Source organism: Podarcis bocagei (genome assembly GCF_964188305.1).
Source record: "Podarcis bocagei genome assembly, chromosome: 10".
In the NCBI taxonomy this organism is placed as follows: Eukaryota; Metazoa; Chordata; class Lepidosauria; order Squamata; family Lacertidae; genus Podarcis; species Podarcis bocagei.
Genome location: NC_138135.1, coordinates 69,129,526 through 69,156,716, shown reverse-complemented (window position 1 = coordinate 69,156,716; position 27,191 = coordinate 69,129,526). Strand labels below are relative to the sequence as shown.

At 42.2% G+C, this 27,191-nt stretch overlaps 1 protein-coding gene across 4 annotated transcripts in view; it reads left to right on the top strand.

Moving 5' to 3' along the window:
- The first annotated feature begins 2,535 nt into the window (after positions 1-2,535).
- TRMU (tRNA mitochondrial 2-thiouridylase) overlaps positions 2,536-27,191 on the top strand; it is a 28,897-nt gene continuing 4,241 nt past the window's right edge. Inside the window, exons 1-11 of one of the 4 annotated variants that reach the window (XM_081211705.1) lie at positions 2,551-3,559; positions 5,542-5,707; positions 7,471-7,577; positions 8,144-8,266; positions 9,794-9,966; positions 11,376-11,429; positions 11,563-11,629; positions 13,826-13,926; positions 16,134-16,246; positions 16,671-16,753; positions 18,646-19,921. In XM_081211705.1, the coding sequence (XP_081067831.1) occupies positions 3,307-3,559; positions 5,542-5,707; positions 7,471-7,577; positions 8,144-8,266; positions 9,794-9,966; positions 11,376-11,429; positions 11,563-11,629; positions 13,826-13,926; positions 16,134-16,246; positions 16,671-16,753; positions 18,646-18,668 (1,263 nt within the window). In that variant the 5' untranslated portion in view covers positions 2,551-3,306 and the 3' untranslated portion in view covers positions 18,669-19,921. Of the gene's footprint in view, positions 3,664-5,541; positions 5,708-7,470; positions 7,578-8,143; positions 8,267-9,793; positions 9,967-11,375; positions 11,430-11,562; positions 11,630-13,825; positions 13,927-16,101; positions 16,247-16,670; positions 16,754-18,645; positions 19,922-27,191 lie in introns of those variants that run through there. The other 3 variants (XM_081211704.1, XM_081211707.1, XM_081211706.1) reach the window with 3 other exon arrangements.

Genomic DNA, 27,191 nt, shown 5'->3' with positions numbered 1-27,191 from the left:
CGTATATTTTCATTAAAATATAGTGCAAGCCTTTCTGAATGCTTCCACCATTCCAAGTTTACAATTCAAAGCGCCTGCTAGGATTTATAACGTGCACACTGTACACTGGTCTGTAATTTATGACTGGAAACTCTGCAGTAACGTGAACAATTCAGTGAGTGATTATTGAGATTTACAGTATTTGAAGCAGAACTGATTTGCTGTATTATGATTAGGATGCATTTGTACTGTTCAATTTTCATAATGTGAATTTTATTTGCATCATAGCCATATTACTCTTGGATCAGAAATCTGAACAAGCTGAGAGCTTTTATGCACAGTGAGCTCTTGCTGTTCCTGTGCATTGTGCTATCAAATGATGAAAAGGGAATGATGCATCTACCTCTGACATCTCAGTTCCAAACATTTGTATGAAAATGAATTTACCCGAACAGATCAATTCAAGCAAGGGGGTGGGGGAATGGGTGACTTTTACATCATGGAGGAGATTCCTTTTACAGAAAAGCCGGACATTCCTCACTGATAGTTTGTCTTAACTGGATGCAACGATGGACAAGTATTAGGCTGGTCCTCCCTTGCAGCTCAAAATGTAGTTCAAAGAACAAGTAAGTGGTAGTGACTTGGAAAGTATGGAAAAGACTTTGGCTTCAGTAAGCATATTAAAGCATACGTACAGTGGTACCTCGCAAGACGAATGCCTCGCAAGACGAAAAACGCGCAAGACGAAAGAGTTTTCCGTTTTTTGAGTCGTTCAGCAAGACAAATTTCCCTATGGGCTTGCTTCGCAAGACGAAACGTCTTGCGAGTTTGTTTCCTTTTTCTTAAAGCCGTTAATAGCCGCTAAGCCGCTAATAGCCGTGCTTTGCAAGACGAAAAAACCGCAAGACGAAGAGACTCGCGGAACGGATTAATTTCGTCTTGCGAGGCACCACTGTAGTTCTAATTCAGCCTTAGCACAAAGCTCCCAGGTTGTGCCTTTACTGCCACTATGGAAAGTCCTTCTCTGTGAAGGAGAAATCTGTTCCCTCTCCTGCAAGCCTTCTTACTTGCCTACATGAATTCCTTGCTGCATTTGGCTAACAGACTGTTAAATACAAAGCTCTGGTTTATTTGTTTGTTTAATCCCTACAGTCCAAGTGGCTTAAAAATGGATGAAGACGCTCGTAGCATATACACTGAAACTAATATGTATCTTTCAGAATCTAGGTGGAGAAACTGTGTGTGTGTGTGTGTGTGTGTGTGTGTGTGTGTGTGTGTGTGTGTAACACAATTAGTATTTTCTTTTCCAACTAAGAAAAAATGTAAGAATTTATTTAGGCAAACAGGAACCAAAACATATGGTTACAGGGTCCAGCAGAGATCTATAGGTTACTATATTATTTCTAATGGTTGTTTCATAGTTTAGGCTTAATATATTATTGACAGATTCATATTAATAACTGATTCTAGACTAGATTGAATTTATTTAACGTAATTTAACTAGCAGAACTGAATTAAATACTGGATTGAAACTCACTGTGTCAAGTCATTGTCCCTTGCTGGGTTAGGTAAAGGTAAAAGGACCCCTGACCATTAGGTTCAGTCGTGGCCGACTCTGGGGTTGTGGCGCTCATCTCGCTTTATTGGCCGAGGGAGCCGGCGTACAGCTTCCGGTCATGTGGCCAGCATGACTAAGCCGCTTCTGGCAAACCAGAGCAGAGCACGGAAACACCTTTTACCTTCCCGCCGGAGCGGTACCTATTTATCTACTTGCACTTTGACATGCTTTCGAACTGCTAGGTTGGCAGGGTTAAACCTTGCTGGGTTAAACCATTATAAATCAGATGATATTTTTCCACACAATATTCGGAAGAAGTTGCTACAAAGGTAAGCTGGAAGTCATGCAGAATGCAGTGAAAGTCTGCTCAATATATGCACTTTATTGTCAGAAATTGAGGTTCACTCATTGGCGGTGCATGCTTAAGAGGGAACTATGTGAAACTTTAGTCAAGGTGCTATGTTCTTGTGTTTTGAGATATGAAACTTTTAAGAGGTCTCAGTGTTTTAACACGTCATTGCTTGATACGTAGTTAAGCCGTGAATGTTTGTGGGAGAACTGGCTTCTCAGACTGATGATGGAGTTGTAGTCCCAAACTGCTGGAGGGCTGAGTTTGGGGATGCCTGGCCTGGGCCATGTCAGCCTTTTCCTTTTCAAAAGCTTGCAGCGAGCAGAAAAGCAAACTGTCTCACTTAAAGGCAGAGCTCAACCCTGGAATCTTCTGGAGATCAGAACAGCCCTGCAAATATGCCCAAGCATATGCAGTGAGCACTTGCCTCAAGAAGCATCTTTGGCATCAAGACGACAAAACTTTTTATAAAAGAAAGGAAATAGTTTATTGCATATTTACAAATAATCTGTAAACAGATGATAACATTGGCAGGATTACTGTAATAACCTGCAGTTTTATAAGAGTATATATTTAAAGTAGACAAACAAATGAGCAAATTAAGTTAATTTGGAATATGCAGAAAATACAATAAATAAATAAATTTAGGGAACTGCAGAAAGGGAGAAGGAAGGAAGTCAAACTTTGAAATGGTAAAACAAGTGTGCAGTAATTGAAATGTATAAAACTGAAAATCATGAATGAATGTTTCTGGTCAACGTGGGACTCAAACCCCTGAGACCGAGATGAAGCATCTCATGCTCTAACCAACTCAGGTATCCTACCCATGTATTCGAAGGGTGACCCTTTAAATACACATCCTTTCAAGCACATGCATTTGGAGAGGATTTCCTAACTTGAAAGAGAGAGAGAGAAGACCTGAAATCAGGGCCGGATTTCAGTTTGACGAGGCCCTCAGCTACTGAAGGTAATGGGGCCCTTTATATGTCCAGCTGTCCTTCGTCAACAACAAATTGTCGCTGTTTTTTGTGTTGAATATATGCAATATGGTAATTTATGGACCTAATAGGTATCTAAAAGCCATTTGCACATGGCAAAATATGTATTTTATCAAAGTAATTGTTGAACTGAAATACAATTAAGAAATATTAATAGTGAATTTTGGGGGGGAAGAGTGGGGCCCTAAGCTATAGCTTGTTTAGCTTATACGTAAATCCGGCACTGCCTGAAATACAGAACAAACTATCAACATAGGACGTGGCATTTTAAGCCGAAATAAGGGACAATCCCTGTATATTATACAGGACAGGTGGCCACCCTAAGGCTATTTAAAGCGGCGTGATGACGTCACAGTGCAACGTGCGCGTGCTTGCTCCGAGGCGCCAATCCCCACCGGGCCCCGTGAGCCTGACTCGCGCTCATGAGACTCTCAGGGCGTCGCGGGTTCGAGTCCCGCGTTGAGCGACAGGTTCCCAACCCCGCCGATAGGCCGACCCTCGCGGCCTCTTTCCAACTCGGCCAACTCTGCGACTCGTCGTCAGAAAGACCTCTCTGGTGGTGGGGGAAAAATAAAAACAAAACACCGGCAACACAACCGCCGCGGCCTAGCGGAAAGCGCCGCTTCCCCGCCCTCGGCGAGCTGGGCTCCGCCCCGCGGAAGGGAGCCAAGCCGGGTCCGTGAGGGGAAAGATGTTGGGTGCCGCTCGGCGGCATGTGGCCTGCGCTTTGTCGGGCGGCGTGGACAGCGCCGTGGCGGCCCTGCTGCTGCGGCGGAGAGGTGAGGCAGCAGCCACCTGGGCGGCGGGTTGCGGACGCGGCCCAGCGCCTCGGCCTTTCCCTCACGCGAGCTCCGCTTTTTTCCTCACGGGCCGCGGGAACGGAGCCATCCTCCTTCCGCTGACGCCGCCTCACGGCCGCCGCCGCCGCCTATCCGCTTCTCAGCCGGGGAGGGGGGGTTGTAGTTGTTTTGCTCGCGAGTAAGCCCCGAGGGTTGACTCCCGTGTCTTGAGTGTGGCGGGAGGCCTTCTTCCCGCAGCCTTCACACGTGTCTCGTCAACACACGCGAGTCTCTCCCTCCCTCCCCCTCCTTTATTCTCCTCAGGGAGCCGGTTTCCTGGGTGGGATTTATCTTGTTTTATTTATTTATACAGGTTCGCCCTATTCATACGCAAAGACGCCCTTAAGAGAGGATTTTGTAAGCGAAAAGACAACGGGAAGGCTTTCCCCATTTGCTTCCCTTACTGCAGAGGAATATTTGAGGTCATGGGGAGAGTCAAAATGGCTTAAGGATTGCTCTCCTGTCCTATTTCAGACACATGGTTTATATATTTAGATATCTGAGCGTTTATGGATATACTGTATTTGAGACCTTAGAATTATAACACCACAAAGTTTTTTCCAGAGAGAACAAATGAGAAAACCTTCTCAAGTCTGCCTGTGTGGCTCTGTGCAAGATCGATAAATGCATTAGTAGTATGTCTCTTTCTTGCGTGAAAGGGGCCCTTGTATCTACTGTAAAAGCCTTGTGTCACCCTCATCTTTCCACGGACATTATACTAATACACAGTGCTACAGTGGTGCCCCGCAAGACGAATGCCTCGCAAGACGGAAAACCCGCTAGACGAAAGGGTTTTCCGTTTTTGAGCTGCTTCGCAAGACGAATTTCCCTATGGGCTTGCTTCGCAAGACGAAAACGTCTTGCGAGTGTTCCGATTTATTTTCGCTCCCCCCCTTTTTTCTAAGCCGCTAATAGCCTTTTAGCCGCTAAGCCTTTAATAGCCGCTAAACCGCTAATAGCGCTAAGCTGCTAATAGGGTTGCTTCGCAAGACGAAAAAAACCGCTAGACGAAGAGACTCGCGGAACGGATTATTTTCGTCTTGCGAGGCACCACTGTATTTTTATGGGAAAAGGGGCTGGAATTCCCCATGAACGCCTCCCTTGTTCTCTTAGAATGGCAATGGCGCCCACCTAAAAAGTTCCAGCTGAAAAACCCCTTGCTAATAAAGCCTTTTGACTACATTTCCCACCTTCCTTAACTATTGGTTAGGGTTAGTAGGAGTTGTAGTCTAAGATACCTGGAGCACAGCAACTTGGAAGAAGAAGAGTTTGAACTTGATATCCCGCCTTTCACTACCCTTTAAGGAGTCTCAAAGCGGCTAACAATCTCCTTTTCCCTTCTTCCCCCACAACAAACACTCTGTGAGGTGAGTGGGGCTGAGACACTTCAGAGAAGTGTGACTAGCCCAAGGTCACCCAGCAGCTGCAGGTGGAGGAGCGGGGAATTGAACCCAGTTCACCAGATTACGAGTCCACCGCTCTTAACCGCTACACCACACTTGGGAACTGCCTGTGACCTTCATACGTCCAGTTCCACCTTCCTTAGCAATTCCAAGCTCTGAAATGCTTCACTGTCCAAATCCAAACTATGAAGCTCTACTATGAAGCCAAAATAACATCTATTCCTAATCTGAGTATACCTTAGTTTGTTTTTTGTTTTGAAGCAGTCTTCTGTTACAGCGTGAGGCTTCGCAAAAAAAAGGAAAAAGGCTTGCTGAGAAAGACACAGCTGTTTTCGACAGCTTGCTTAATTTGCAAGGTTAGTCTTGAGTGATTCTTCATGCAAAATATTTTCTTCTTCTTTCTTGTCCTCTCTAGGGTACCAAGTGACTGGAGTGTTTATGAAGAACTGGGACATTGTGGATGAACAAGGAATCTGTTCTGCTGACAAAGACTGTGAAGATGCTTACAGAGTTTGTCAGATACTAGACATTCCATTTCACCAGGTTTTCTATGTAAAAGAATATTGGAATGAAGTCTTTAGGTAAGAGAGTTTTCATTAAAGATTTGCCAAGATAAAGCTTCGCATGGCTCTATGCAGTAATGAAGTAAGGGAGGCTGGTATCCCCAAAGTCAGCTTAGGTCTGTGCTGTAATGCAAACCTTTCTGCATATGCACAGACACTCTGAATGACTGACTGCATTTCCTCCACCTGCAGTGGATATTGGTGGGGTTGCAACTTTAATCTTGCTGTTTTCATCAGAATAGGACTTGTAGAGCACCTGTTTAGGAAAACATGCCGTTATACATGTGCAGAATGATCATTAAAAACATCAATTACTCTTTGCAAATCTATAGACAGGGAAAGAGCTTCCATGTAAGAGGGCCCTCGTATGATATTCAGGCACAGTGGTGTAGTGGGGGCACATTTTTGGGATGGGGTGCAACCAGTCCCCCCACAAAGGCCCCTTCTCCACAGGGCTGCATGCAGCCCATCTATGACCTGGAGAGCAGAGAGAAGGAGCAGTGTCGCGGTAGCGTTGCAGCCTCTCTCCTCCACTTGCAAATGCTCCTGAGGTATTTTCCATTTCTTTTAGGGCATCTTGGAGGTATAATGAATAGAGAATGCATGATGGATGTCATGGCCTTGCATCCTTGTAGAATTTCCTTAGGGGAGACTCTGTGAATAAATTTTTCATGTACTAAAGGCTCTGATGGATCACTGTGTCTGGGATGAGAAAGGGTGTGTGTGTGTGTGTGTGTGTGTGTGTGTGTGTGTGTAAAAAACAAGGTTTCATTTCCTTGTAGCTGATAGGTTGTTTGCTTGATATATCTGGAGATACATGCTGTAGGGCAGTATAGAGTGCTGCAAATGGTCATTTTTCTTTTATAGAAATTTGTTTTATGATTTTGTGGGTTCATTTTTTTTTGATGGGAGGAGTGGAGCGTGCCAAATCTGAGCAAGTGCCATATGCTTCTTCTCCAGATAAAGAGCTTGGCTCAACCTCTACTGAGGATTCAACCTCTCAGTTTGTAGTCATAATTTATTTACAGCTAATGGTCGAGACCATGCAGAACATTTTATTGTTGTTTGCAATGATGGGCTCATAAGGCGCTTTGAGCACCTCATGAGCTCAAAAAGCAGGACTCTGATGTTTAAAATACATGAAGACACAAGATGAAGATGTCCATTTTCAAACCATAAAGTTCAACCAGGTTCAGCAGAATTACCTTTGGAGGCTGATTCCTGTTCTACAATGCAAAGAAGTGAGAGAAACCTTTGCAAGAGCAAGTGAATATCCTCTTATGGCAATGCTTGATGGAATAGGGCATACATCCCTGCTGATCAACATGCATATTCGTAACTATAGACTTCATAGCTAATTATATTGTATATGTGAACATCTTTGAATTGTGCAGTCAAGGTTTACAAATATACAGTTTTTATTTGCAAGTTGTTGAAAGCATGCCTGCAGATTTTAAGATCTTGATCTTAGTAGTAGTTCTTAATCATGGTTGAATATAATAAACACTGAACTTCACAATAAGTGCTAAATACAGGAAGAACTGCCATGTTAACCTCAGAGTTTCTGAGCATAAGAAGAAACAACTTCAGTGAAATCCAGACAGAGGAAAGCTTGTTCAGTTCTAGTCCTTTTGCTGGGATGAAAATACGAATGAGATACTTGTTTTTACATAAAATGTGTAAGATTCCTGGTAAGCCCATGTGGTTAGATTTAGGTTAAACCTTGGCAAACATGGGTCTGAGTTTCCAAATGTTCATAATGATTCTAGTTTTCTTTACAGCTACCTCTTAAATGAATATGAATTGGGAAGGACCCCTAATCCTGATATTATATGCAATAAGTACATCAAATTCAATTATTTCCTGGATTATGCTGTGAATAACCTTGGTAAGTTGCTTGCAGGTGTGTATTATCTACAACTTAACCAAAGGACTGTTGCTTAGTAGAGCACATGCTTCGATTGCAGAAATTATCTGGTTCCATCCCTGGCATCATCAGGTAGGGCTGAAAAAGCCCCGTTTGAAACCATGGAAAGCCATAAAAATATTTAACTTCTTTATTTCCTGGTATCCTGTATCCTATATACATTCTACCCGAGGTGGCATAAATATAGTTCCCAGAAAGTCCCATCCAGGCAAGCAGTGACTTGTCTAACTTCAGTTAGGCGGTGGCCTCATAAACATTCATACCAGTGGTCTGACTCTGTATAAGCCAGCTTCTTTTGTTTCATTCCTAAATGCCAATAAAGAAACTGCAACCAAAATCAGGAGCAAGCCCTTGAGAAAGTGATACAGATTTTAAGACTGGCCTCTTGTTTTTTTCAGGATTTAGGTGTACCATAGAAACTAGCATTGTTTTGTAATATGTTGGATCTTTTGTTAACATAACAGCATGTTCTAAGCTTCTCTCTGAAGAATCTCCCATAACATGCACATATTATTTAAACGTGCCAGGAGCAGATGCAATTGCCACTGGACATTATGCAAGAACTTCTTTGGAAGACAATGAAGTATTTCAGCAAAAATACATACGCAGGCCAGAAGGACTTTTCAGGAATAGATTTGAAGTAAGAAATGGTAAGTGGCCTACTGCTGAAACCCAGATCTTATATTTAATATAATTTATTATGCTGAGAATTGGGATGAGTGGGGCATATGTAACCTACATATTTTTGCCCATAACATGTATTTTGCAAAAGATCTCTTAGGATAGGGTAAGATAGGGAAGGAAAAGCTGAAGCTGAAGCAGAGCAGACAATTGTTGCAAGTTTACCTTATTTGGTGAAGAAATTCTGGGAAAGCTATTGTATAGTGCAGTGTTTCCCAACCTTTTTTGGGCAAAGGCACACTTGTTTGATGAAAAAAATCTCGAGGCACACCACCATTACAGCCCCGTGACGTCAGCGCGCAGCGTCACGCCGGGAGGGACGCACGAAAGTGTAAGTTTCAATTTTTTTCCCTCCCCCTTGCCGGGGAACCTCCAAGCTTTGGGGGTGGGGGGGGGGAGGAGGCAGCAAAGCGAGGCAGGAAGGAGAGCGCGGCTTGGCTGGGTGAGCTTTGGCAGGGAATGAGAGCCGCGAGGCGGGCGCTGCGGACGGAGGCGCTGCCCGCCGAGCTCGCAGGCAGCCAGGCAGGCAGACGGCGAGAGCCCCGCGCTGGGCGGCCTCTCCTCGCCGCCGCTGCCCCGCCTCTCGCCGCCCGACTCGCCCGCCTCCCTCCAGGCAACATCTCATGGCACACCAGGCAACATCTCGCGGCACACTAGTGTGCCGCGGAACAGTGGTTGGGAAACACTGGTATAGTGCTGCTCATTGTAGACCCCAAAAACAGGATGCTTGCCTTTGAGTATTGCCTGAACAAAAGTATGGTTATTTACTGTTTTGGGTTGCCTTGTGTATATTTTAGGGCTGTTGATTGCCCGCATGTACCTTATTGTTTCAGCTACTTTGTAATGGCCCATGGGTGAAATAAATGAATCAGACTTTACTTGATTGCATAGCACATACAGAAAGCATTATATTCTGAACGACAATGTGCAGTACATTCTGATGCAAAGTTTTCTATATTTGTTTATCTGCAATTTATGTTCCATAGCATCTGGAATAATTCACAGGAATAGCTTCTTGCTGGGTTGGGCTAAAATCAAATGAAATGTTTATTGCAGCTCTAGCTGGAGTTTCTCTTTGGTTGGTTATGGAATAAGTTTGTGCACGTGGAGCTTCCTTTATTAACCATGAAGCAAACTGCACATATTTCCATAGGCTCACAGTGAGGAGCTCCATGTATATAGTATCCGTTCAATTGAAGTGAGTGGGAGGGCATAATAGTTGGCAGATGAAGTGTGTGCATCAGCACTTATTTTGTCTGCAAACAATTGCTGCTTTGTGCAAAGAGTGTTTTCTTAACATTTCCTTAAAATATGCATCACATTTTTTTTTGTAATGAGAAAATTTGGATAGTATTCTTATTAAACTTGATATCTTTTATAATATTCTCTTTAAGTAATAGTCAGAAATACAGCGAAGGAAACATGCGAGTGAAATGGGCTGTGTATAGTCAATGTAATTTTATTTTATATCTTTTCCTTCACTTCTCTCTTCACAGCTGTAAAACTTCTTCAGGGAGCTGATCATTTTAAAGATCAGACATTCTTTCTCAGTCAGATCTCACAAGAAGCCTTGCGGAGAACTATTTTTCCTCTAGGAGAGTTAACAAAAGACTTTGTAAAGAAGATAGCTGCTGAACATCACCTTCACCATGTACTGCAGAGAAAAGAGGCATGGTAACTCTTACTGTCTTATCATCAAAGCGCTTAGAGGGGCAATGCTCACTGAATGGGTCTTGTGCCACCATCAAAAAATGAGTGCAGCAGTAGAATTCTGTCATCCTCAAATTGTTTTTATCACCCCATTGTTCTCCTGATAAGAGCTTGTTTTGCACACTGTGATTGAAATAGAGATGATTGTAACAGTTCAGTATGGTTGTTCCCTGGACAAAGAAGCCACTTGTGGAGAAGGGGGAAGTTGCCTGGCTTTGCTGGTTCCACCTTCTGGGTTATGGCCCTGTTCCTGGGCATTCATGCATTGGTACTGAAATGTGTGTTGGAAAAGTCTGTGCCATGTGAGTGGGGCCGATACCAGCCATGGTATTGCGGGCATGATCACCAGTCCTGTTCTCCATGTGCAGCTGAATTGGGCTCTTCATTACTTCTGGAAAACATTTCATGGTCCCAACTTGTGACGTTTTTTGTTTGAACCATTGGTATTGCTCACTGAAAAAAACTAGCTTTTGTAATGTGTTTAAAGCATGAGTGGTTAGTGAAGTGTATATTTACAACTCTTGTAATCCACACACTGAAGTATAGTGTTTAAACAAACCTCCTGAAACACTGATATGATCACTGTTCTGTTTCTCCATTTTAATATACCAATTTGTGGCAGTAGTTCCGAAGAAGACAAATTGAAAGGGTGCTTTAGCTTTTACCACATTTCAAATTTCTGGTCCAGTAGAGTTGAATCTGCATGACATGTCACCAGAAGGTGTTGCATGGTAGAATCAGGCATGAAATGACCGTGAATATATTATAGTATTCTTGCCATAGGGTGGTCAAAGAGTGTTTCTTTCTGGGATTATGTGTTTCCTGGAAGAGTTGATCAGGACGAATGTGGTTTTCCTCTTGTGAATTAAGACCCTAGTTTGTGGAGTAGGGAATGTGTTTGGGGATCAACCCATTAATCTGGTAAGGGTTGCCATGGTTTTGTGTGATGGTTTTCTGGATATAATTAGCAATAAAGAGGTGTGTGGGAATTTCAGTAATTAACAGATGAGGTGATAATGTGCAGGAATTAGCATCCAAAGCAGGTATAGTGGAGAGACTTCTGCTTAACTTCTCTTTTTCATCTGAACTACACGGAATTTCACTTTCCTGCCTTTTTAAACCAGCTGTTAGTTACTGAGATCTTTTGTAGGAGAGACCAGATATAAATGTTTTAATAAATTAATATTAGATTTTTATTTATGTACTTCAGGGAAGGATGTTGTCTTTGATGGAAATTGAATTTTGCTCTTTGCTCTGCATGTTTCTAGGTATATCTTCTGTGCTGTTAAGACTTTTAAAATATCCATGCTTTTTTATTTGTTGTTTGGTCACGATGGTCAGAGTTTCTGTTCCCTTGTTTTATTTTAGAGCATGGGAATCTGTTTTATCGGTGAAAGGAATTTTGAAAAGTTCCTTCTGGAGGTAAGTAATTACGAATTCACCACATTTATAAATAACTTGTATCAAAAATGAAGGATGCTGCTGTTTTGCTTTGGTTTAATTTTCAGATTGTGGCCTGGGAGTGGGTTTTTACACACAGTTGTTTTCCTTGCAGTATTTGGAGCCCCGTCCAGGCAACTTTGTTTCCATTGAAGACAACAAGGTCATTGGAACACACAAAGGTCAGCTGATATTTTGTTAAATGTCCCTTGTGTATGGAAAAAATGGACTGCTCTTTTGTAATTTATTTGCATTTCACAGCACGGTTATATATGAAAAGCAAGTTTTATACCTCTGTTTTCTGGCTCTCTGACCCCATATCTCATGAACAGGAAGGGTACAGAGGCATCAGAAAGGACTCGTGAGTTCTGTCTTTCCTGAGTTGGCCCAGCTAACAGTAGATTAAATGTTGAGCCCCAGTGCTTGTAGAATGCAATTTGTGTCAAAAGCATCTGGTTGTAAAAGCTTCAGATTTGGTAGTTAGCTATTCTACTGCTGAGTTCTGTTTCTGTTTTATTAGCTGATAAATTGTAGGGAAATGAGCCTTTTTTAGGCTGACAAAATTTTGATCCTTTAATCTCTTTAAAGTAAATGGTAAAGCAGTATAAACATAAACATGCTTAAGGAAGGAATCTGTTAATGCTTGAAATTAGACCAGACATGTAAAGGGAGAACAATCATTTTCACAAAGAAAGGAATTGTAATAATTGCTGGGCTTGGCCTTCAGCAGCGTGAGACTTTGTGGAGGCTTTTCGACAGGGTAGTTTTGCTGTGCATTTCTCATTAAATCCAAAGGAAGCTGTGGGTTTTGACTCCCCAAAGTTAAGCCTAAGGTTTGGGAATGGGGTTGTGAGACTGGAATGTTCATTTCTCTGGAGGCGACTGGTCTGGGGTCTTGCACACCCTTCATTCCCTTAATACAGAGATATAGAGGTGGTTCCAGTCCTTCACGGTGATTCTCTTCTTCATAGTTGGGTAAAGGTAAAGGGACACCTGACCGTTAAGTCCAGTCACGAATGACTCTGGGGTTGCGGCGCTCATTTCGCTTTACTGGCTGAGGGAGCCGACATTTGTCCGCAGACAGCTTCCGGGTCATGTGGCCAGCATGACTAAGCCGCTTCTGGCGAACCAGAGCAGTGCACGGAAACGCCATTTACCTTGCAAGATGGAATATATAGGTTCAAAAGATTTGTAAGGAGGAAGAAGCCTATCCATTCGATGGGAAAACTATTGCATATTTACATTCTCATTTTGGTATCTATCTAAAAATTACACATTTCAAATTTGTGCATGTAACATGTTAATGTGGATTTTTATTGGCTATTGGTTTATTTATATGATTGAATGCAATCCAAAATATGTTCACTGAGAAATGCTGGTGTAATAAAATAGAAATGAATGTGAGTTATGAGCCATAATTCTCACTTGCAGATCCTTACCTCTACCTTCCACTCATTAGATGGCCTTTTTCATGCCACGATGGTTGACTTTCCAATCTGTAACTTTCAGACACTCTCTCATCTTACAGGGCTGCTGTGAGAATTACTGAAATAATAGTGCTTCAGGCAGTAGAAATATACTATATAACCCCAGTTTGAATGTGCCCATTGGTTCAAAAGGGTTGGCAACCCCTGTTCTATTGTCTACCTTGTGATTTAAGTTAGCCCCTCAGTGCAGTTTTGAAGGCAAATAGTACAAATAACCGTTGCTGTAAATACATCTACAAATGGGTGGCTTAAATTTGCAATCTCTATAGGCCAGTGGCATGATCAAACACAGTAAGATTTTAAATTGTAAGACAAAATGTTGGTAGAATTCTTGTCTTTGTAAGTTTTAGGCAGTTGAACTTTCTTTCATAATAACTGAGAACATTTTTTTGTTTCCTTGGTGAAGTAGAGCAATACCCTCAATTGTAACAGTTTCACAAAATATGCTCAAATCTCCTCTAATGCCTGCTTATTTGCCAATTCATTATCTGCTACTTTTCTTGATAAATACTGTTCCAAAGGCCTAGAAAGGAACTTGTGCCTGATCCTAGCTAATGAAGTGTATAAATATGGAGTATTTTTGGGCATTTGAGGCAGGTGTGGCAGATGATTGTCAGCATATTCTGCATTGTTGAATCACACTTTTAGAAAAGGTTTTTGACTTTATATACTCAGGCTTACTTTTTTGGTCATTTTTAAAAACAAAAATGAAAATGCAACAGTTGATGAGTGTCTCCTCACTTTTCATGAGTTACTCATTCAGAAACTATGTTTTTAATCTGTAGGATTCTGTTCTCTGTTGAAATGGTAGGTTGCGATTTCTGGAGGAACAAAAGGCTTAGCAGTGTTAACGATGTGAAATATATATTTTATTTTATTTTTTATTTTTAGGTTGTTTCTTGTATACATATGGCCAGAGAGCTAGGCTAGGAGGCCTCAAAGATGCTTGGTTTGTTGTAGATAAAAATATTGCCTCTAGGGATATCTTTGTGGTAAGTTTTCTAATTCTGTGTACTGTTTGTAATTCCTGCCAAAAAGAATGTGGTTATTATTGGCCTAAGATTCTTGGCTTTTCCATTGAAAAGAAAAAGAAAAGCCGTTAAGTTAGCTGGTGTCAAGTTTTATTACATCCTGTTCAAACTGGCTTTTGATTAACAAGATTAACAAGATTCTTTGATTAACAAAGATTGAAAAGGATGTTGGCATCAAGAATCTAATGGCATGCACTGAAAGAAATTGTTGAGTTTTACCTTAGAACTAATATAAGTTAGTCTTAACAAATATATTACTATATCTTTGATTAATAATGTTTGTCCTGTGCAATGTAGGGAGTGTTTATCATGGTATATTGCCTAAAACCTGTTTAAAATCCCAAATTCCATAGTAAAATCATGGTTTAGTTTGCATAGCTAAGCTTTGCCTACACACACCCCTAGACATGTACAGTGGTACCTTGATTTAAGAACAGTTTAATTTATGAACAACATGGATTAAGTATGCTGCAAACCCAGAAGTAGCTGTTTTGGTTTGTGAACTTTGCCTTGGAAGCAGAACATGTTCCGCTTCCTGTTGAGTGTGTTGCATTTGTAAATTGAGTCCCCCGCTGCTATGGGAAAGCACGCCTTGTTTTAAGAAGGGACTTCTGGAACGGATTAAGTTCCTAAACCAAGGTACCACTGTAAAAGGAGACACCCAGTAAACCTGCTTGTCATCTTGCAAAATGAGGGGCTGGTAAGGCAAGGAAAACTGCAAAACTGTTTTAGCTATTTTAGTCATGCTGGCCACATGACCTGGAAAGCTGTCTGTGGCCAGACGTCGGCTCCCTTGCCCTGAAGCGGGATGAACACTGCACCCCATAGTCGCCTTGGACTGGACTTAACTGTCCAGAGATCCTTTAGTTTTACCTTTACCTGCTATTTACAGATGCTGCATTGTGATAGGAGCCCATAACACCCACCCACTTCAAATAATCATTTCACACCCTGTATTTTGGCCATTCTTTAGCCATTCTTAGGCAAGAGGTTGCTAACCTGTAACCCTCTAGATCAGAGTTTTCCAAACTTGGGTCTCCAGCTGTTTTTGGACTACAACTCCCATCAACGCTAGCTAGCAAGACCAGTCGCCTGGGGTGATGGGAACTGTAGTCCAGCAACATCTGGAGGACTGCAGGCTAGGCATCCTTCCTTGAGATTCAGAAATCATGCTTAAAAGCAAGCAAGCCAGTTTTTATGTTTGTTGCCATCCCTTTTGTAGAAAATGTAAGTACTGAAATCTACAAACAAGATAAACCACTGTCCTTGTGATCCCAAGGTATTCTGTGTCCTATAGGAAACCCTGAATCTTGCAGAAATTTTCATGGTTTCATGGATGTAGTTTCTCTCTTCCTGAAATAAATATTTGAAGCAGTGACGTCATTAAACATCAGACTTTTTAAAAAATTGAGATCCAAAGATCCAACACAGTCTTTGGTGATCACTCATAGCCGAGTAAGATTGTCTTCCATGAACACATTTTTAACAGTCACTAAGTGACTGTGGAGGCCAATTCTGGATCCACACGTCCTTCCACAGTGAGGACCTTTGTTTTCGGGTGGGAGTTGAGCATGGTGAAGGTTTACCAAGCGTGCCTTCCTCTTAGCACATTTCTCCCTTGCGTCCTGAGTTCGAGTGTCTTCAAAGCCCATGACGCCTTTGGTAAAGGCTGTTCTCCAACTGGAGCGCTCGCAGGCCAGTGTTTCCCAGTTGTCAGTGTTTATACTACATTTTTAAAGATTTGCCTTGAGACAGTCTTTATACCTCTTTTATTGACCACCAGCATTATGCTTTCAGTTTTTAAGTTCTGAACAGAGTAGTCGCTTTGGAAGACGATCAGCCGGCATCCGCACAACAGGACCAGTCCAACGAAGTTGATGTTGAAGCATCATTGCTTTGACACTGTTGATCTTTGCTTCTTCCAGTGCACTGGCATTAGTTCGCCTGTCTTCCCAAGTGATGTGTAAAATGTGTAGTCAAAAACCACAGTATTGCAAATGTGGCTGTGAAGTTACTAATTCATAATGAAAGAGTGGCTTTGTAACTGTTTTCCTTACCCAAATGCTGGTTTTATTCATAATGATCAGCCATGTGGTCAGCTAGTTTTAAATTAAAATTGTTGTACCCACTTCCAAGGCACCCTCTACAGACCATCCTGCACTTTATAGAGATCTCTTGCGGACAAACAGGGTACACTGGATCGCAGAGGAACCTCCCGCAGAACTGATTCGGGACAAAATGATGGAGTGTCATTTCCGCTTCCAACACCAGATGGCACTAGGTGACTAGACTTCATTCATTCATTCATTTTACTTCTGTGGGGAAGGTGTTTGGTATTACAGTGGTACCTCGGGTTAAGTACTTAATTCATTCCGGAGGTCTGTTCTTAACCTGAAACTGTTATTAACTTGAAGCACCACTTTAGCTAATGGGGCCTCCTGCTGCTGCCGCGCCGCCAGAGCCCGATTTCTGTTCTCATCCTGAAGCAAAGTTCTTAACCCGAGGTACTATTTATGGGTTAGCGGAGTCTGTAACTTGAAGTATACGTAACCTGAAGCATCTGTAACCCGAGGTACCACTGTACTAGGAAAAGAGCCAGTATTACTGCACATTGACATTTATTTGGATTAGGAGATAGTATTCAAATTTGATGAGAATGCGAAAGGTAGTTCTTTAACATCTATTTTATTTTATTTTGTGTTTAGAGCCTTGCACCTTAACTCTAAATCAGGATGGGACTGTATGGGTGACAATGGTCAAGCCAATCAGGGCTCTTGCCCCAGGCCAGGTAGGTACTGAAGATGCTTTTGGTTTCTTCCTGTGTGTTAAATTTACAGCCTATCAGTGAACTGGGACTTCCTTCCTGGGTGGGGAAAAAATATGCTTAGGATTACAGCCTTAAGCATCTCACCGTATGAATACAAGAGCCCTGGACAGGTAAAAAGCTTTGTCAAAATATGTTTGAATTTCTTTGTTTCTTGGCTCTGAATTGATCCAGTTTGAACTTTTAAAGTTGATCTTACATAAATTGTGCTCCACAATAAGTCTCCTTGGATTTTTTTCTGATACATAATGACTTCTTCTGTCAATAAGTTGCAGCGTATATTCAGTGCAGCAGTCTTATTCAGTTACCTGAGAGCAGGCCTCATTGCATATATCGGGACATATTCTTTCATTAACCTGAGTAGGATTGAGCTGTGAGTCTGGATCTCTCACTCGGAGGCAAACATTTTCTTTTCCATCCTAGTGCGCAGACTCCTCTGTAGGCTTGTTAAGTGAGTATTTCAGTATACCTATTAGAATATCTCCCGCCTGGAGGGAAACACTGTTTCTAATGGATTTTTCTTTCCTTGTTGCACAACTTTCTGATCCCTTGCAGTTTCATTTTACTAATTAGCATTTATTGGGTACTATAAATTCAGTCGTCCCTATTTCTTTTTTTTAAAGAAAGTTGTAGAATGTGTATAATGGACTGCTAATTATAGTGAAAGAGGCAACTCTAAGCTCTACTTCTTTCATTTTCCGTGAGTCAGTGCCAGATCCTGTGGATGCCTGTTTGGAAGTGGGACCCACTGAGTTCAGCAAAGCTCACTTCCAAGTAAATGATGAGAAGGGATGAGCTGTAGCTCAGTGAAAAAGCACATGCACAAGGTCTCATGTTGCACTCTTGGCTTCTGTAAGAGCAAAACTGGGAAAGACCTCTGAGATCCTGGGAAGCAGTTGACAGCTGTAAAAGACAGTGCTTGGCCATGATGGACCAGTGGTCTAATGTAAAGTAGTACAGTGCTTTGAGAGGGTGCAGGACCTTTTTTAAAACAGATGAATAAATGAGAACTCTAGCTGTTGCCCACTTCCTTCTGTTCCATTTTCATCTCACACTATCCTAGAAGAAATGGGTTGCATTTTGGAAAGCAGCATAATGGCTTCAACAACCGACGTGAAAACGCTCAGAGCGCTTTCTAAACTGCAGCCTCGCATCAAGGTGGTGACTCAAGCAAGCCCTACTGAAATCTTGAGAGAGTGATGCGAGTAGCCAAGCGCAGGGTTGTGTCCACAAAATAGTGAGACTTAAGAACACTTAACTTTTCAGAAGAGTCTTGCCGTTGAATTCTCATACACAGCTGAGTAGTTTGTTTCATTTGGACCTAGCGGTGTCTTGAGTCACCAGCCTCCAAAACTGCAGGATGGCTTTCAAATCCTGCAAATTTAACAAAAAAGGATCTACAATACAACATAAAAATGTGTGTATGTGTCCTGGTGTGCAGATTAATTGATGCTATGGGCTGTGTGCTTGTGGTTTATTGATGGGTGTGCTAGATAGTAATGATTAAGTTCAGATGTTAGTCTCCTAGTGAAGAGAATTTTTATAGGCACCTTTTGTTTGGTATATCAAAGGAAAAGCATTTAACATACTTGGAATGCAACACTTGCCTTTTTGTTTATTTAGAAGATTGCTTCTTTAAAACTGTATATTGTATATCTATATATCTGTGCAGTTTTTTTATATATTGAGTTTCACACATACCAATAACTTTGATGCCCTTGCCTATTTTTTCACATTGCCATGTTCAGAACAGGAGAGCTTACATGTGACTTTGGTTCTGTGTTCAGTTATCTATTCCTTGCAGTTACACATAACCCTCTGTGTGCTGTAAACATTGTTGCCATTTGTCTTTTCAGTTTGCTGTTTTCTACAAGGGTGATGAATGTCTTGGCAGTGGAAAGATTTTGAGACTGGGTCCCTCGGTGTATACTTTGCAGCAGGGCAGAAACAGAGAAAAGACGGCTGAGAATGGGCCTGAGGTCAAGGTAGAACCAGCCACGTGACTGCTTTCTTTCATGCAAAGACTTTGTTACTTAATGATATTGAATTAAAAGAGAGAGATCAAATGGACTTACAGTTACAAGAACACATATGAATACACACATTGACGTATCTGTTGGGATATTTTCACGAGGTAAATTATGATAATACTTTAGAGGTTTTTTTAAAAAAAATGAAATATTTTTGACATGATGAATGACCTGTGGTGGTGAGAAACAGAAGAAGATTTACTGTTCCTAAGTTGCTGCGGTCCTCTGCAAGGAATTCCCACACAGCAGGGTTGATGTTACCAGCCTTCATGCCACGTTTTCAGACATCTTTGTAATCCAGAGTTGGTTTTCCAATGGGCCTGGTGCCTGAAGCCAGCTCCCCAGAGAGCACGTCCGTGGGGATCCTTCTTCCATCTTCCATTCTGTGGTCATGACCAAGCCAGCTGTTGGGAAAACTCCATAGCACCTGGAAAACTAGGAACTGTGGAATAACGTCCTGGCTGTTTGCTGAATCTCCTAGATTTCTCTAACCTTGAAAGAGGTGCCTTTCCTTATCAGCTTGTGTAGCGTTCCCTGTGATAGAAGGAAATACAGCCATTTAAACATTTTGCTTGATGTAGACATGACAGTTTGGAACACAGGAAGCCGCTTATACTGAGTCCAATCATTGTTCCATCTAGCCACAGCACTGGTGATTAGCTGTGGCTCTCCAATTGCCCTGCGTAAGAGCAACATAATTCTATTTATATTGTAAACTGCCCTGTGATCTTCAGATGAACGTCAGTATACAAAATGAACCGATTAATTACTTAATTAAAAGACAATGAGCAAAACCTCCTGGCAACATCTGGGGGAAAAGCCTTCTGTTACTATGACACCTCTTTCGTCTAATGAGGCTTGTGCAGGAGAGATTCTCCATGATTTTTCTCTGAAGTCTGAGATTGTAAACTTTATTAAGCTTTTTCCAACAGTGTGTTTCTTCTATGGATCAAAATTGTGCCTCTGTGAGGAAAGGTGCTTTAGCTTTTCAGGTTCAAAATTCTGTATTACTGAAGAACAGTTTCCATTTTCCACACTTGTTAAATAACTCATTTGCGAGTTCCTATGCCAACTATAAATAAAATGCTTATGAGTTACTATACATCCAGGAATCTAAGAATATGAACAAATGATTGAATCATGTGTCTGGTTATTTGAAATGTTTTGATATGACGAGAGCATATACAAATCCCCACCCCTTATGAGGTAAATGTGGGGTTTTTTTTAGTGTGTTCCTTAAAGTTTTACATGTACCTCAGGGCAGCTTTTTCTGAAGTGCTGGGGATCTTGCTAGGGCTTATAAAACAACATCTGAACCAGTATGCTTTAACCATTTTCTCTATGTATGGTACATACACATTTGGGGAGAGGTGGCTGTGAGCAATGTAGGAGTGTCGAGTTAGAACAAGCTGTCCTAATATGAAGACCACCTAAGATGATTTTGTAGCTGCTTCCTCATAGCAACGAGTTTCTAAGGTAACAAAGTTATTCTGTCAACATTTGCTTTATAAAGCACCTGCTACGAGCATACAGTTATGCCAGCTGTAGATTTAACAGCAAACGCTTAAATTTTTTCCTTGCTCTCCCTAGCCCAGGAAATGTTTGAAAGCTTACAATAATGGTGGCTATATTGATGAATGAAGCCTCACTTTGTGTGTCTGGTGTGTAGTTGGGAATAGGCCTTGGGTATGCAAGCTCATTATCTTGTTCTTCAGGAGCGTGGGCTATTGAAATGGAAGGTGTACAGTCATACCTCGGGATAAATACACTTCAGGTTGAGCGCGTTTGGGGTTGTGCTCCGCGGCGACCCGGAAGTAACGGAGCGTGTTACTTCCGGGTTTCGCCGCATGCGCAGACGGTCAAAATGACATCACACGCATGCACGGAAGCGGCGAAATGCAGCCCGCGCAGACGCGCTGTCGCGTCTTACGTTATGTTCAGGATGCGAATGGGGCTCCGGAACGGATCCTGTTCGCATCCCGAGGTATCACTGTATTTGCATGTGGGATTTTGCTTGACCCTGTATGAGTAACCCTAGCTGAAAGTAGGAGTGTCAAGACCAGTAGGAGTGCCAGGGATCATTCTAGACCAACCCCCTGCAATGCAGGAATCTCAACTAAAGCATCCATGACAGATGGCCATCCAACCTCTGCTTAAAAACTTCCAAGGCAGGAGAATCCAGTTTCCCGAGGGAGACTATTCCACTATCAAACAGCTCTTACTGTCAGAAAGTTCTTCCTGATGTTTAGTCGGGATCTCCTTTTTTGTAAGTTAAAGCTGTTGGTTTGAGTCCTACCCTCCAGAGCAGGAGAAAGCAAGCGTGTTCTCTCTTCCCTGTGACAACCCTTGAGATATTGAAGATTGCTATCATATCTCCTCTTATCCAGGCTAAACAACTCCCTCAATCATTCTTCATAAGGCTTGGTTTCCAGACCCTGGATCTTCTTGGTTGTTTTCTGCTGCACATATTCCAGCTTGTCAACATCCCTCTTAAATTGTGGCACCCAGAACTGGACACAGCACTCGAGGTGGGTCTGACCAAGGCAGAATAGAGTGGTACTATACCTTCCCTTGATCTGGACACTATACTCCTGTTGATGCAGCCTAGAATAGCATTAGCTTTTTTTGCCGCTGCATCACTGTTGACTCACATTAAGCTTGTGGTCCACCAAGACCCCTAGATCCTTTTCACATGTACTGATATTAAGCCAGGTGTTCCACATCTTAACCTTTGTGCATCTGGTTCTTCCTGCCTAAGTGCAGAATCTTACATTTGTCCCTATTGAAAATCATTTTGTTAGCTTCAGCCCCGTTCTTCAATCTGTTAGGTCATTTTGAATCTCAATTCTGTCTTCCGCAGCATTGGCTACCCCTCCCAGTTTAGTGCCACATGCAAATTTGATGAGCATCCCCTCAATTCCTTCATCCAAGTCATTTATAAAGACATTAAACAACAATGGGCCCAGGACAGAACCCTGCGACACCTCACTTTTCACTTTCCCCCCACAATGATGAGGAGCCATACTCTTTGGGTTCAGTCAGTCAACCAGCTACAAATCCACCTAACAGAGAGAGTGAAAGCTTTAAACTACTGAATGTGAATTAAAAACTCTTCATGCAACCAAATATTCAAAGAGTATATATAACTGGTTGTATGGTTGCACCGCAGGGACACGGGAGGCGCTGTGGGCTAAACCACAGAGCTTAGGACTTGCTGATCAGAAGATGGCAGTTTGAATCCCCACGACGGGGTGAGCTCCCGTGGCTTGGCCCCTGCTCCTGCCAACCTAGCAGCTTGAAAGCACCTCAAAAGTGCAAGTAGATAAATAGGTACCACTCCAGCGGGAAGGTAAACGGTGTTTCCATGCGCTGCTCTGGTTCGCCAGAAGCAGCTTAGTCATGTTGGCCACATGACCCGGAAGCTGTACGCCGGCTCCCTCGGCCAATAAAGCGAGATGAGCGCCGCAACCCCAGAGTTGGTCACGACTGGACCCAATGGTCAGGGGTCCCTTTACCCTTTACTTTTACTACGGTTGCACCGTTAAAGGGCGATTGTTCCGTCTACAGCAATATCAAATTTTTCCCCAGCAACATCCATTTTAAAGGGAGCAGAAAAGGTTAACCTTGGTTTTGTTTTTAAATGGCCTGTGAATTAACAAAAATGGAATGTTTATTGCATTAAGTAAAACAGCAGGTGTCAAAACCGCCCTTGTGTTGGTCATGCAAGATATTTCACTTTTTCTCTAATCCCCATATGGAGTGTAATAGTGTCCTTTGCTGCCACCCTTCTGAAGATGGTGTTTTCCTTGTGAATGGAGCAGCTGTGACACCAGCAATGGTTTAATGATTTTTGGTTTCTCATTGAGCACAGGACTTCTATGAAGCTCATTATCTGCCATGCGGGCCTCTTGGATCCACTTGAGTTGCCAACTGTTTTCATAGCCTTCTTTTATTTCCTGCTAAGCCTTTATGTGACTCTGGCTGAGAGTAAGTGAGGCTCTTGGCTGCTTCAGTTTTGCTCAGAAATGACCTGCTTGGACTCCTTTCAATATACCAAAGTCCAAGCTGCTCTTTCTGAAATAATCACATTTCCCCTGTCGCGTGTTTACTAAACAGAGAAGAAAAATGTTTTGCTTTATGTTCAATAGGACTTGTTGAACATTGCCAAAATCATGAGAGCTGGTTAGATTCTCACACTTGATTTTGTATTTTTGTTGAAATTTGTCCTCTAGATTATATATTCTCAAAGCAGTAGGCACATTTTATCAGAATTTTTTTTATATATATTTAGACTACTTGTGCCTCAGGTTCATATAAATGCAGTTCAGAATCTTCTCTTACTACTTAATTAGATTTCAAAGATTTTAGTGGGTCTTTTGTTGTTGGCGTCGTTCCCTGTTGTGTCTTCTGGACTGATCTGTAGCCAAAATTGATCTCAAATCTTTTACTCCAAGCAACATTTTGGAGGGAAGGGTGGTGATTATAAACATTGATTCTGAAAACCTGTGTCCCTGAAAAGATAAGAAAAATGCATGGGCGTGATTTGGCCAAGACCACTTGGTGAGTCCATGATCGTATTGGCTTCAAAGCTATGTAGTTCTTGAGACTTTTGAGAATACAGAAATTTGCTTGGGTGCTTTGAAAACAACTACTGGTATATTTCCTGCCCGGGATGGCTTCCTGTTTGGTTCTACTGCTTAAACACCTCTAACATACCTGCATACAGATCTTTTCGTCTGGGGATACTCTAGGGTACATTGTACCGGCACCTAGAAGAAAAGCACTGTCTGCAAAAAATGGCCACAGGGTTTGTTGTGCGAACCCCGTCGTGCAGCTTCAATATTAAAATAGGGTGTGTGTGTTTACTTATGCCAGGTTTGAGTACTATGCCACAATATTGGCATATCTTGAGTTTGAAAAATGTGTGCAAGAAGACACGTCATTTCTGATTCATCGTAGGGATGGAAATTTTCAGCCATAGAATCATAGAATCATAGAATTGGAAGAGACCACAAGGGCCATCGAGTCCAACCCCCTGCCAAGCAGGAAACACCATCAGAGCACTCCTGACATATGGTTGTCAAGCCTCTGCTTAAAGACCTCCAAAGAAGGAGACTCCACCACACTCCTTGGCAGCAAATTCCACTGTCGAACAGCTCTTACTGTCAGGAAGTTCTTCCTAATGTTTAGGTGGAATCTTCTTTCTTGTAGTTTGGATCCATTGCTCCGTGTCCGCTTCTCTGGAGCAGCAGAAAACAACCTTTCTCCCTCCTCTATGTGACATCCTTTTATATATTTGAACATGGCTATCATATCACCCCTTAACCTCCTCTTCTCCAGGCTAAACATGCCCAGCTCCCTTAGCCGTTCCTCATAAGGCATCGTTTCCAGGCCTTTGACCATTTTGGTTGCCCTCCTCTGGACACGTTCCAGTTTGTCAGTGTCCTTCTTGAATTGTGGTGCCCAGAACTGGACACAGTACTCCAGGTGAGGTCTGACCAGAGCAGAATACAGTGGCACTATTACTTCCCTTGATCTAGATGCTATACTCCTATTGATGAGGCCCAGAATTGCATTGGCTTTTTTAGCTGCCGCGTCACACTGTTGGCTCATGTCAAGTTTGTGGTCAACCAAGACTCCTAGATCCTTTTCACATGTACTGCTCTCAAGCCAGGTGTCACCCATCTTGTATTTGTGCCTCTCATTTTTTTTGCCCAAGTGCAATACTTTACATTTCTCCCTGTTAAAATTCATCTTGTTTGTTTTGGCCCAGTTTTCTAATCTGTCAAGGCCGTTTTGAAGTGTGATCCTGTCCTCTGGGGTGTTAGCCACCCCTCCCAGTTTGGTGTCATCTGCAAATTTGATCAGGATGCCCTTGAGTCCATCATCCAAGTCGTTGATAAAGATGTTGAATAAGACCGGGCCCAAGACAGAACCCTGTGGCATCCCACTAGTCACTCTTCTCCAGGATGAAGAGGAACCATTGATGAGAACCCTTTGGGTTCGGTCAGTCAGCCAGTTACAAATCCACTGAGTGGTAGCATAGTCAAGACCACATTTTACCAGCTTCTTTACAAGAATATCATGGGGCACCTTGTCAAATGCCTTACTGAAATCAAGGTAGGCTATATCCACTGAGTTCCCTTCATCTACCAGGCTTGTAATTCTGTCAAAAAACGAGATCAGGTTAGTCTGACATGACTTATTTTTTAGAAATCCATGCTGACTATTGGTGATCACAGCATTCCTTTCTAGGTGTTCACAGACTGTTTTCTTAATGATCTGCTCCAGAATCTTCCCTGGTATTGATGTCAGACTGACTGGGCGGTAATTATTTGGGTCCTCTCTTTTCCCCTTTTTGAAAATAGGGACAACATTTGCCCTCCTCCAGTCTGCCGGGACTTCGCCTGTTCTCCAGGATTTCTCGAAGATGACTGCCAGTGGTTCTGAGATCACATCTGCCAGTTCTTTTAATACTCTTGGATGCAGTTCATCTGGCCCTGGAGACTTGAATACATCTAAACTAGCCAAGTATTCTTGTACTATCTCCTTAGTTATTCTGGGCTGTGTTTCCTTTGCTGAATCATTTGCTCCAAATTCTTCAGGTCGGGCATTGTTTTCTTTATCGGAGAAGACTGAGGCAAAGAAGGCATTGAGGAGTTCAGCCCTTTCTGTGTCCCCTGTTTGCATTTCACCATCTTCTCCTCTGAGTGACCCCACTGTTTCTTTGTTCTTCCTTTTGCTACGAACATACCCATAAAAGCCTTTTTTGTTGCTTTTAACCTCTCTAGCAAGCCGGAGTTCATTCTGTGCTTTAGCTTTTCTGACTTTGTGTCTACACGTGCTGGCTATTTGTTTGAATTCCTCTTTGGTGGTTTTCCCCCTTTTCCATTTTTTGTACACATCCTTTTTTAATCTTAACTCAGTTAAAAGTTCTTTAGATAGCCACCCTGGCTTCTTTAGGCACCTTCCATGTTTCCGTCTCATTGGTATTGCCTGACGTTGTCCTTTTACTATCTCCCTCTTAACAAACTCCCAGCCATCATGAACTCCCTTTCCTTTTAGTATTACTGTCCATGGGATCTCACCCAGCACTTCCCTAAGTTTTATGAAGTCGGCTTTCTTAAAGTCAAGAAATTGAGTCCTAGTATGCTTGGCTGCTCCTTTCCGCTGTATAGTAAACTTCAGAAGAGCATGATCACTCGCGCCTAATGATCCTTCCACTTCTACCCCACTAACCAGCTCATCAACATTGGTTAGGACCAGATCTAAAATGGCTGTTCCTCTTGTTGCTTCTCCCACTTTCTGGACAATGAAGTTTTCTGCAAGGCCAGTGAGGAATCTGTTTGACCTTATGCTCTTGGCTGAGTTTGACATCCAACAAATATCCGGGTAATTGAAGTCCCCCATTACTACTATCTCCCTTCCTTTTGCATGCTTGGCCATCTGTTCCAGGAAGGCATCATCTATGTCCTCCGTTTGGCTTGGGGATCTATAGTAAACTCCCACAATGAGGTCTCTGTTATTCTTCTCTCCCTTAATTTTGACCCAAATGCTCTCACTTTGGCTTTGAGGTTCTAAATCTTGGATCTCTTCACAGGTATACACATCCCTGACATATAACGCCACTCCTCCTCCTTTCTTGTCTGGTCTGTTTCTCCGAAATAGATTGTATCCCCCCATTATTACATTCCAATCGTGGGACTTATCCCACCAGGTTTCAGTGATGCCTATTATGTCATATTTAGTTTGCTGTACCAAGAGCTCAAGCTCATCTTGTTTATTTCCCATGCTTTGCGCATTAGTGTACAGACATTGAAGTCCATTAATCATTCCCCCATGTCTCTTATTTAAGGATTTTTTCCTCCCACCACTAGGTCTGCGTGCTGCGTGCCAGGCAGATTACAGACAAGCCTTGACCCCTGGATATATTCTCCCTATATATACATATATATAGTAACAATTGTTAAATGTAGAGTTGATAAACAAGTCTCTAATAGAAAATTGTCATTATTAGGACTGGGTGATATATCGTTCTATTATCTAAAACTGGTTTGAAGTCTATATCATGATATCGGTTTCATAATTTTTGACCTGGAAATCTATTGCAAATCACGACGTGTGTGTGCTATGCAAAAATCACAGTGTGGGGAAAACCTTGAAGTCAGCCATTGCTTCTACATAGCTCCATCCTTATTTCAGACATCGTGATATATCGGTATATTGTGATGTTTAGCCGGAGATATATTGCGATGTTGAAAACCAGATGTCGCCCAGCCCTATTATATCCCCTTATTATCCTGTTCAGCAGATTCGATTTCAAAGTGATGACAAACAAAACACTAGGTTCTATAAAACATACCCTTAGGGGG